Source organism: Antechinus flavipes, chromosome 1 (assembly GCF_016432865.1).
Source record: "Antechinus flavipes isolate AdamAnt ecotype Samford, QLD, Australia chromosome 1, AdamAnt_v2, whole genome shotgun sequence".
NCBI lineage: Eukaryota > Metazoa > Chordata > Mammalia > Dasyuromorphia > Dasyuridae > Antechinus > Antechinus flavipes.
The window spans coordinates 247,912,633-247,925,384 of NC_067398.1; the positions used below are offsets into that span (position 1 = coordinate 247,912,633).

The 12,752-nt window shown below is 34.4% G+C and overlaps 1 protein-coding gene across 1 annotated transcript in view; it reads right to left on the reverse strand.

Moving 5' to 3' along the window:
- Window positions 1-3,692: 3,692 nt before the first annotated feature.
- Window positions 3,693-12,752, reverse strand: part of WIPI2 (WD repeat domain, phosphoinositide interacting 2) — a 37,085-nt gene continuing 28,025 nt past the window's right edge. Inside the window, exons 11-12 of the mRNA XM_052000072.1 lie at window positions 11,210-11,340; window positions 3,693-10,384 (exon numbers count right to left, since the gene is read on the reverse strand). Of these exons, the coding sequence (XP_051856032.1) occupies window positions 10,272-10,384; window positions 11,210-11,340 (244 nt within the window). The 3' untranslated portion in view covers window positions 3,693-10,271. The remainder of the gene's footprint in view (window positions 10,385-11,209; window positions 11,341-12,752) is intronic.

Below are 12,752 nucleotides of genomic sequence, written 5' to 3' on the forward strand. Positions count from 1 at the left end.
TGTGAAGTCTTACAATCCAAGGGCAAAGTCCGTAGTCCAGTCATTCTTTTTTTTTCTCCTCTCAAAATTGAGAGCTATACCAAGATTGTCCACAAAGAGGTTTTGAAGTCTCCATGGCCACAAAAGTCCTTGGTAATGATAAAAAGGTAGGCCTACCTACTTCAGAGCCATTTGTGAGAGTTTTAAAAAACACATTTAAATGAAAAGAAAGTTACACTATTGAAATGCAAATAGACTTTTACCCAAGGGAACACATGAAAGGACATTTAAATAATATTTCTTAGAAGGGTCTCTACTACCTTTCTCTTACCTTGGCTTTTCCCCAAGAATTTAAATTTGTTGAAAAGAATGAAATGCTGTAAGCAATTTGGGTAGAGATCAAATGGATTATTTCCCTCCTTCCACAGTACATGTTTTTCCAAAGTTTATTTCAGATTGATGAGGTTCCTCGAAACTTATAGAACATCACATAAACACTGGTGCATGCATTTGAGAATAAGTTTTTTTTTAATTTCAGATATAGAATCATAGTTTGTAGGGCTATGCAGACTTTGGAGGTAATCTAGTTTAACATTCTCATTTTACAGATGAGTAAAGTCAAGCTCAGGGAGTTTTAAGGGCTTTGACCAAGCTAATAGAGCTAGTGCCAGAAGCAGGATCTGAGCTGAACCCAATGCCTATGAGTTCAGTGCCAAAGTACTTTCCACTGTATTGTGATATGTGGGAATGGAAGAAGGGTTTTGGATAAAAAGGCAATGCAAAAGTTGTATATATCAAGATCAGAAATATGTTAAATGTCCTTGGACCTTTTAAGTAATCAAGTAAAATCTGTTTTGAGAAATTACAAAGGTTGTAGCATTTCTGAGAAACACAAGGTCAATCAGCATGGGACAACTTGAGATATCAATAATCATTAAATCAAAGTTTAATATGCAAAGGAGCAGAGTTTATCATCTTAGACCTTCCTTGTTTCCCCTTAGTTCATGTGCTTAGAAATCAATCACTCAGAAGGCCTCAAACATGGATATGTGTTATACAAAGATCCAACCCAGTCTATTTTTCATGACTGAAGCTTAACATACACTAAAGTCAAGTTTTGAGGAAATGGAATGATTACATCCTCCCAAGATTGTTTTTATCTACATGACATCATCTCAAATCCTGAAGATTCTCTGCGCTCTAAACACAGCATAGTTGTCTATTTCCCATGTCCCAGCATGGGACACAAAAATTTTCTTTTTGAACACTGAATGTTTACAACAAAAGCATAATGGCCTCTTTCACCTCTCTTCTACAATGACACTTAAAATGGTGGAATGCCACACAAAGCATGAAGTATTTGTATTTTCTTTTCTTTTGTAAGAGCAAGGTTATCAGCGGCTCAGATCTGAGATCAAGTACTCTCTATGACAAGAGATAGTCAGGGAATGAAACTAAAAAGTTTCATGAGATTTCATCCTGCCCCTGTTAACAACTTACTATAAAATATAATAATCATTGTGTCCATGTTTCTAAACGTATGAGCAATGAATACAGCTCTGCCTCTTAGGGGGTGTCAAAATCACAAAACGTAATACTAAAATGTGCTAGACTTTTACATGGGAGTTCTCCGCTTCAGGAAACACTTTCCTCACAATCCTAGTAAGACAGACAATGCAAGTATTATTCCAGGATTTAGAAAGGTTAAAAAACTTACTGATGATTGCTTACTTACTTCCTATCTACCCCTGAAGTTCATAGGCTAGATTTTTTAAGGACTATGCTTTAAACCCAAATTACTCTGGCTCTCATTAACTGGCCAACAAAAGGTTCCACTTGGTCTGTTTTGTCCCCAACTGCCTCAGAATGAAGGTAAATAGCATTTATTGCTCTTTTGGCGAGAAACCATAAGTCTTCCCCTCTCAGAGTGATTCCATTCTTTGCTTCATTTCTTTCTTATCTAGCCTTAATCACTGAATGGACAGTTGCTTGGGTCAAACCTATTAAAGATCTTAGATTAAAAAGGCAGAGACCTTCCACCCAATTCAGGGCCATCTCCACCTATTCTAATCTCTATCTTGATGCTGGACCCAGATGATTCCAGAGGAGAGAGTTGTTGGTAATTTGGCATAGCCCTCCCTCAGTCAAATCCAATGCACTTGCATGTCATGCTATTACCTTCCTTCTTAGAAAAGGAAGAACGACAACTTGATGGTCACACAACCAGTAAGTAGAGGAGCTGGAATTCTGGGATTCCAGATCTTATAACTCTAAAAACTATTGTTTTTACCAGCATGCTAGTTATCCTAGCATCCTAGCCTTTCTATATCATTCTATATTTAATTAACACCCAAGTATTATGAATACCACACTCTCATTCCCTGCTAAATGACATACACAGACACACACACACATGTTTAGGGACATAATTTCAAGGCTATACCTCAAAATACATGAGTACTAAGAAAATTGAAAAATCTATGCAGAGAGCTGTCCCCAACCATGATATTCTGCATATACAGAAGATATATTACATTCCTATGAGACAAATAGCCAACAATATTCCTTTCTTGTTATGCATTATCTAAAATAGTGTTCATTTGGTCCTTCAACATGCAATTTTCTTAACAGACATAGTAGCATCCTTGTTGCTAAAGAAGTTGTCCTTTAGTCACCTAAGTTCAAAGACCTTAATTTTACGCAGAATGCTTTTACTATATCAGCTAATAGTACAAATGGTTATTTGAAAAAAGGAAGTTTTCTACCACCTAGTGGTGAAAAAATAATGACCATTCATCTTAAGTTTTTCTAATTCTTTTTCAGCACAATAGTTCAAGATATGTAGATCTGTCAACTTCTTGAAGTATTCACATTTAAAATGCAAGAACAATTGCTCATCTGAGAAAAAAATTTTCACTTTTTTGATAGTTAATAAAGACCAGACACCACCCCATTTATAAGCCATTGAAACCACTGCTAGTCTTTTCACATTGTTTGTGGTATCTTTTAAAAGTATAGCCAAAAATATGGAACACAAGTTTTGCAAGGGTAAATGTTGAAAATTATCCATGCATATGTTTTGAAAATAAAAAGCTTTAACTAAAAAAAATAAAATTAAAATAATTAAAATGTGGAAAAATAAGTAGCATCTGAATTAGTCTGTTACCCACCAATCAAGTTGATCTGGGCTTGCCTACAGTCTGAAAGAATTCTGAAGTAAAAAGTACACAGTAAAATTTATTTATATTCTACATCTATTATTTCAAATTTTAGGGATGATGCAGTCTTCTGAAATAAAACCTCTTACAAAACTACAGTAGTTTAAAAAAATATAAAACAATGGAATGGAAAATAATCGAGTAGAATTTTAGTACAGGACAAATAAGTAAAAACTTGTTCACCTACTTCTCTACTTCCCCCAAAGAAAAATGAAATGAATGAATATTTTTGATACTTAAGATAGTAAACTAAAGGAAAGCAACATTAGATATTTAGACAATCCAGAGAAACCAGTTTATAAGATACTAGATTATGCAAATTTTTTTTAATCATCCCACTACCCCAGGCAAGCAATTCAGCAAGGTAGCAGTATTCAAAGTCATAGCTTCCAGTTTTAATACCTGATTCCCTATAACCTGTTTATAAATCCTCAAGTATCAACCTACATCTATAACATGAACGAGCCTTTAAAAAGAAAACATAGGTCTGCAAACTCAAAACAATTTGCTACTTTATTGTCCCATTCACAACGTGTCATAAGGAACAACCTTGGAATGTATACAGAAGATATAGCTTGGAAATGCCCATTAATTTTCATCTGTATAAAGCCATGCAAATTGGCAAGGACCCACCCCCAAGAAACAGCAGATAAATTTTACAAAGACATTATTAGAGGATAAGCAATTTGGAATTTTTAATGAAAATGAAAAAAATATGACCCATTAGTATTGTACTTATTTCAGGCCACTGATGTTCTCCCTACAAACATCATTATTCATCACTGTTACAAGTACCATAAGAGTAAGTGTGGACAAGGGCAGATTTTTAAAAATTTTCTTTAAGGCTTTAGGCTTTACTTTGAGTAGGGCTTCCCAAGGATGTCCTTTAAAAAGGATGGTTACTGTGGAGTTCAAAATCATCTGTTTAACATGCACATCACCCTGCTATACCAGTTTCCTTAATCCCCTGCAAGAACAGCTCGGTTACAGATGTATCGCAGTATGTGCAGTTGGACTAATTTCCATCCTCAGCAGTTGTGCTGCCCTTAATGGATTTCATTTTGAACTCTTTTCAAGGCCTGAGGCTCAGGAAAAGACAAGGAACTAAAGATATTACAAAAGGTCAATAGTACAGGTATTGAAGGAAACCAGAATGACCTCACAGGTAAGAAATACTACTTTAAAAATTTCTCTCCTCACATTATTCAGTCTTTATAATTTCTCTTTAAAACAATAGCTTGGAAAACAATATTTGAAAAGTAACATGAAATCACTGTAGTTTACAAAAATATAACAAAATCAAATGATTTAGCTTTTTAAAAAAGCTACTGAGACTGAAGGTATGTTACCCCATGCTCTTATGAATTCATATGTTACATGTTAAATATAGCTAATGCATATAAATGTTTACACAATTCTTTTTTTTCTAAATGAAACTCTTTAGATATGCAACTAATATAAATGAGGTGATAAAAGTCTACAAAAACTTTACCAAATTGAGAGGCCACTTAAAATGTAGGTAGTTACAATCAATCAAGCCTAGAACCACTTTCCCAGATGTTCACATTCTAATGAAACGCATTGTACACTTCATTTGGCAGGGTGAAACTTGGAAATAAATGTCTTTCAATAAAGCTTTTCCTTAGCAAAACCACAAACTCTTCTCTAAATAGGGAAACCTTTAACAATTGAAATAACACAGCTTTGTGCACATGGAACACTTTTAAATTGTTTCTCAGACTGGTTAAATTAAAAGTAAAATTCTATGCACTAGAAGAGAGGCAATATATAATTGATAGAGCCTGATTCTAAGCCAAGAAGACCTAAGTTTAAGTCCAGTTTCTAATACATAATAAGTTTTGCAACAATAAGTAAACATCACTTAGCATTTCAGTGTCCCAAACAACTAAATCACAAAATTGCAATCTGCACTTAATAAAAGTAATTTTCTTATTGGGAATTCTCTTCACTCATGAAATACAACCAAAAAAAAAAAAAAATGCAAGTACAATGTAATTATCTTCATTACACTTCATTACACATTACAACAATCCAGATTAGATTATTGGTTATTAATTTGGATTATTTCCCATAACTGATAATATTTACTTCTTTTTGTCCCCCCAAAGTTAAATAAATGACCTCAGGAGCGTAAAAATGAAACTTGCTAGCTTTGTATCAACATATAAGACCACAGCAAATTCTGATAGAGTGAATTATATACTTTCTTAAAAAAAACCAATGCAGTAATTCACGTGAACAAAATTCTTAGTATAAACTTTTAATCTATCTTCAGAGTACTGATGCTATTGATGCTGAAATGTTCTGAAGATAATTAAGATGAATGCCTGGTACAGATAAATGTACTATTTGCCTGTGAACATGCAATGAATTAAAGAAAGACAACATGTATAACAACACAGGTTTAATGTCTTATGCAGTTATAGAATTCTAACAGCAAAGGGCTTTTGATCAGATCTGGACAGTTCATGGAGTGGAATGTAATTTGTAAGCATACTTTTACACTGTTTACACACACATACAAAACAAACATTAGCAACACATGCTACAACTTCATCCAAAAAGGGAATGGGAAAAGGAAGGAATTTAAATTAAAATTCAGTAAAAATGGGGGAAAATCCACCAGACAATATGAAGTGAAATAATGAAAGGCTCTATCAAATTATAAGTTTTAATAAGGTTTGACTTTTCAAAGTCAGATTCTTCCCTAGTCCATTATTGATAAAGGATGAAAAAAAGGTCATGTCTATTCAAAGCAATTTCAGGAACCCTACCTGAAACTTGCAGAATCTTAAAAAGATAATGTGAACAAAGGATTTGAAAGGGAAAAGAGATCCAATATGGACCAAAGTTATGTCTACATTATGACCCTTGTCAGGTGAGAACTAAAATATACACACAAAAAATCTGGCTGCTTGATAAATGTCTCCTAATGTGTAAGTGCAACCTGAAATAAGTTATGCACAAAGAACCAGAGTTCTAGACAATGCATCCTACCAAAATTGCACCAATAGCTGAAATGTGCTCTTCTTTTATGTCAAGAAAAAGCTATTAGCTTTCAACTCTAGGTACCATAGAAGAAAAAAACAAAAGCTTTCACCTAACTGCATCCTTTTTGGTTTTTATAATTGTTAAGTACACTTGTAAAATATATTTGGATTTTTAGTTGCTCAAGCACAAAACTATCAAATATTTCTTTTCAATTAAGTGACTCAGTCATTCAGCATGCAAGAGATACTTATTTATATCTATTATAAAGTCATGCTTCATATAACTTGTTTGTGCCAACTCTGTTATGAAAGTCAAGAAAATATAAAATATAAAAGGAATTTAATACAAAAAAATTTTCCAACTCAGTTTGATTGTTCTGGTCACTATCTTTTGTAGGGTCTCAATTTTCCTTATGCAATTATCTACAAATAGCTCCTTTGTCAGACAGTCAACATTATAACATTTTAAAATATCATTCTGAAACAACTTTACAAGTCTCATTTTTTATGTGTGACACTTTATGTAGTTGAAGGGAAGAAGAGATGATCTGAAAAGGAAACCATGCTGTTTAGGTGCTGTAGGGGAAACAAAGAAGGTCAGTAGTAGAAAGAAAATATCCAGGAGCTTCTCAGTTGTTCCCACTATTAGTTTTAGGAACGCTCAAATTCACAATCTGAAGCCGCTAACCCTTTTTCCTACCTCAAGGATAACCTGGAAAAAGGTAATAGAATGGAACCAGACTTAGTGAATACAGGGATAGTAACAACCCGAATGGGAGCAAAGTTATCTCCTTACCCCAGGAGAGGTTCAATCAATGATTTAGCTAATATAATTCTCATAGTCCCAGGGAGGAAGAGGAACAGAGTGCATACATGTCAAGATATCATCCTTGTCCACTAGACATTTGAGCCACTAGAGATCTCTAACCAGGACACAACAGAACCACGGTGGCCAGTTCATAGCCACAATTGGCACTGATGTTCTGTCTTTGCTCAATACAGCCAAACTAAGGCAAATGAGCTTTCATTTTTACTGGGGTCATATGCTAATATTAGAGTCCAAAAGAACCACACTCTGGGGGGAAAAAAAGTAACTCATAATACCAGTAGTCTGTTTGGCTTAAGAATCAGTGTCAAAATTCTATATATTAGCTTTCAACTTTACCAATAATTTACGGTTGGGGTTTATGCTGTTGTTCATTATTTCTGGTACTGAGGAATAAAAACAGTGTATATATGAAATCATAGGTAATTCAAGACACCAATCATGACTAATAGTTGTTTTCCATCAAGCCTTGCATCCAAAGGATTAGAACTGAATCAACCATCAAGTGAGTTAGTTTTTTTTTTTTTTTAATGTTTTTTATTCAAGTTTGATGCTGGCTCAAACTAGTTTACTAGGCTTTCTTTCACTCTTAAAAAAAAAGTTAGAAAAAAATTTTTAACAAAATTTGATTTAACTAATGAACAAAGGGGGAGAAGGGAACTTTGTATTCAGAGTTCAGCAAATTAGTAGAATGTGTAGAACTGGGTCAAGACATAATTGTAATTTTTAGTCTCATTCATCTCTGCTGTAACAGAACATCTAATTCAGAGGGAGGTAGGCAACCTGTGGTACTTGCTGGAGGCACTCTTAACAATCCCTAACATATGCTTAAAGGGATTATTGATCCCCAATCTATCAAGAGATATTGTTTTGTTTCAATTCTCAAGTGGAAGAAGTACTAGTGGGCAATGAAATGACCAAAAAGTTGGCTAAAGAGTACAGACAGAAGTTCATCAATAAAGAAAACTCTTAGTGAGAAATGCTTACCTCCATTTTTGAGGTATACTAAAAGTTCATGTTTAAAGTCAAACATTATTCCCTTTTCTTCTAATAAAAGAAGGTTATACTTATTTTAAACTTTCTTTCTCTGCCAGTCACATCTTCCAAAAACATTTTTGGCACAATATTAAAAAGTGCAAATATGTATATTTTACCTCTGGTGACTATCCACTTTATTATGAAAGCAAATTCAGCCCTTGAAAACTACCTACCTACCTAAATAAATAAATAAATAATTGTGCGTGCTCCCACAATAACATTAATGACATTTCAATACAATGGAAAGGAAAAAGCAGTTCCTTCTTCATTCATCAAAACACTAAGTTAGGCTCCCAACTGTAAGGGGAACACTTCTTACTCTGTATTACAAAACCTTATCATAAACTACAATGCCACATCCTGGTGGTGAAGAGAATTGAGAGAGAAAATTGAAAGCAATTAGATAACTAGCTACAGGATAGTACAATTGTTCTACAAAAGTGTTCCCAGGGTAGCATTTCTATTACTTCAACTCTGATATACCCAAATAACTTCCCATCATGTTCCTAAGAATCACTTTATAGCAAACTTCAAGTGAATACACCAAGTTTTTGTTTAAAGAGAGATATGGGCAGTCCTCATTAAATTTTTTTTTACTGCTTTGTTCTTTTAGATGCTTACCAGAGCTATACCTTACTCTCCTCCCCCACCCCCGATTTCTGAACAGATGAAGGGAAATTACATGCAGCCAGAATTTTGCTGTGAAGATGTTTTACTGACAAACTTTGGCTACCACCTGTATAACTTTTTTCTTTCACATACGGTTTAATTCGGCCAGTGACCAAGACACAAAGAGCAAATCTGAAAAACCTCCCCTCTTTCATTACTGCCTACTGTTCAAAATTCAACAGTGAAACCAAAAAACTAGTTAAAGCAACATTTTTCTTGCTTCTATTTATAAAGTTTAAGCTCAGCCCTGAGTCAGATTTATATCTTTCAAACCATTAAGTTTCTATCACAAAATAAACTGGTATGTGTCTTGTTTTGGAATGCAGAGATTGAAGTAATTCAGGATGCTTTAGCCTTTATCTCCCATTTAAAAAAAAAAAAAGAAAGAAAAAGAAAATAACAGGGAATCTGACAGATTAGTGACATTTAGAACCATAATCTCATATTTTGCTAAATACATCTCAAAAAAAATTAAGACACAAAAGTACACAGAACCCAACCTAACTATATAGGATTTTATATCAGTTTCTTTTTTCTCATATTTTTGTGCCTTGGGAATTCTCTTAAAGATCAAACCCTTACAGAATGGAAATGATATTGTTACAGTAAGAAGACAGCTTAGCAACAAATTGAAGTAAAGTTTTTTTGTGCTTTTCTGGAAAAAGTAGTTGATAGACACTCTCCTTAAAGTCAGCACTGATTAAAAAAAACCCACAAAAAAAAAAAAAAAACCAAACCCTGAAATCTAAAATAATGAACAGATGATTTAACTGCACATGCCATCTTAATCTCTAGATGTTTTTAAGTACTTTTTCAACTTCATGTGCTGAGGGGAAGGAGTTGGTTTTTGATCTGAAAACAGATCACCCTTATCCAACTCCCACAAAACAGAACCAAGAACAAAAGAAAAGTCCACCACAGAAGTCCCACAAATGAGCAACATTCAGGAGGAATTTAATTAACAAAAAATAAAATAATTTTTTTTTTAAATGGTCCAGGAGTGGGAAACTGAAGAAAGAGGGTGTCTCTCAAAAGGTCACACGTCAGTCACTAAAGCACACCGACAAGCCCATGCATAAGAAACTTTCTGGACCTTTGTCAGTGCAGAACTAACCTCAGCATTAAGAATCATGTCTTCACACTTTCTTTATATATACTTACTATTATATACATGTATAAAAAGAAATACAAACTTTAGTTTGTTATAAAGTGGCTTCTCTTTCTCCTATGCTAGCTTGGCACATGAATGCATGCAAAGCGAGGAGGTTCTAAGGGTCCACCAAACAGCTGATTTTGGCAAAAAAAAAATGGGGGGAAAAAACCAAGAAAGCTAAAATAGAGAAGATTAAAAGCCACAGAAGTGAAAACAATATATTTTCTAATTATTAGTCTACGGCTACAACTTAAATGTCTCTGCCATCCTGTCTCCCCAAATCATGTCAAAGTTCATAGCAGCTTAACACAGAGTCCTCAAAGAAGTATCAAGCCAGTGTTCTCTGCTTCAAGGGGTTAGAGTTCACAGGTTAAAGTTCAGTCAGTCCGAAGAATCATGGGAGGATGCTCGCTGTCTTCATCCAATCGTAGTGCATTGGTTTCATCTTCCAGACAAGTACCACCTACTGCACCCAGATCCTCTGTGTATGCTACAAAGAAATAGTGATAAAGTATTTAGAAGATATACAAAAAAGAATTCCAGAAATAGGCTCTTTAAAAGTGTTATCCAAAGTTAAGAAATAATCTGAGAAATATCTGCAAGTCTTGAGTATCTCATACTGTCAAGATAAGTGATGCAAAATTCTAAACTTTAAATATGGATTGGAAAGAGCTCAAAAGATGAAATGCACTTATAGGCTATTAGCATAGTTAAAAATTAAGACATAATTGACTACCCACACCTGATTGATATATTAGTGGAAAAGATGGAAATTAACACAACTGCTCTTCTACTGTTTGGCCTATCAAAAAGAAAGAGCAGAGCTCTTTATTATTTTCCTGTCAGTGACTTGTCAAGATGTAGACTGGTGCTCTGAAGCAACTGACTTTAGACATATTTAAACAAGGATCACAGAAGCAAAGGAAATACTAAAATGACATGGCAACTCTTAAAAGTGTTAAATACCTCCAAATCACATTTTAAAAAATGATCCTGAATCATGATATCTTTGGTAAGATTATCAAACAAAATAGAGGAAAAAACAAAGTACAGATTAAAAAAATAAATGGAACTTCAGCCTGAAAAAAATCTAAAATACAATGACCTCTGGAAACTTATTTCTTGTCATATCTGACAGCAGTTACCATTCCATCCCTACCTCTCCCAAGGAAAACAGCATAAAAATATGAGAGTTCAGTGAGATAAATCTACAAAAGAACCTATAATAGCAGACACTAAGCAGATTATATTTATAGTTATATGAAACTTTTCTATTTAATGTAAGTTAAGTTCCTGCTATTTTTTCCTCCCTTACCATGTCTCGTAGGTGAGGAAGGTACATAAGCACCTCTTGTCACAGCAGTATTGTAGGTCTGAGCTACTAATGGACGGTCATGGGATGCAGATTCTAAGATTTCATTGGCCGGCTCCATACTGCCATCCAATCTGGGAATATTTAGAAAAAATATAACTGCCACAATATAATTATAACATTATTTTATCATTTAATTCAACATCAACAAGGAAAAGAATACAAACATTAAAGGTTATAAACCATGTATGATATACCCTAAACAAAAGAATCTAAGTACTTTTCCTGGAAGCTTTCAAGTAATGAAGAAATACTACTTTGAGCCTTGAATCAGGAGAGACATTGGCAGCAATCACAGTAACTTACCTGCCACCAGGTAGCTCATGGCTATGAAGGAATGGTGTCACTTGTTTGTGTCTGTGGTATATTATTTTAGATCCCTAGGTGATTGAGTACCTGAGATGGAACAGACCAGGTTACAGTCTTGTGTCAAAAGGTTAGAAAAGTCATTGTCTGGAAGTCTAGCCATCTGGACTAAGTTCAATAAGCACTCCCCAACAAATAGTGGAGATGAAAAAAGCAAAACAAAAAAACAAAAACAAACAAAAAAACAAAAACCACTAGTCCTGGCAAGAGGTGATGAAGACCTGAACTAGGGTAATGATAGAAAAAAGGTATAAAGAGAATGTATGAGATAGCAATGTTTGGGTATGTGAGCAGAGAGTAACAAGATGAGGGAAATGAGGTTGTAGGCCTGGAAGACCAAGATGGTACCCTTGAATAGTGATAGGGGAAGTTTAGAAGGGAGGAATTTGGAGAAAACGTGTGATGCTTTGGATAAGCTGATAGCTATAAAATTTCTAGCTTGAGAGGCATTTGGAAATGTAGGATGGCAACCTGACAATGTAGGACATACAGATCTGGGAATCATTTCCATTGTCCATAACTGAACCCATGAGATTGAAATCGGTAAGAAAGCACTTATGTGAAATGAGAAGGCTGGCCACAACCTGAGCCTTAAGGAGACATGTAAATTCTTGGTGGAGTCTGCTAGTGACTACATAAACCAAATCTAGAAAGATCAATTAGCATGATACAATACAACAGTGACTAGAACCAGCACATCAAGACAATTTGTTCCAGGGACAAAGGAGTAATTATAATACTCATTACTACTCAGAAGTAAAGGAGGGAGTGGGAAGAATTCAATTTATCACACTTTGTGAGCCCCATCAGATTGACCCTCAGATCTATTTATCTAGTCTTCTCTTTGAGCCCCATGCTTACATCAATTGCCTTTTCAAACTTATTGACACCTCAAACTCCAAAATTAAATTCTTTTCTGAAATCCTTACTTCTTTCCCTATTATACCATTGGGAATTACCATTTTCCTAATCCAAAACTTGTCATCCTGATTTATCCCTTGAATTCATACCCCATTTCCAATGTAGCTATTGTATTTATTATTTCTCTCCAACCATCATTCACTCCCATCTGAACAGTAGTTCAGGACTCCCTGACTTAAGTCTCTTTCTACTATAAACA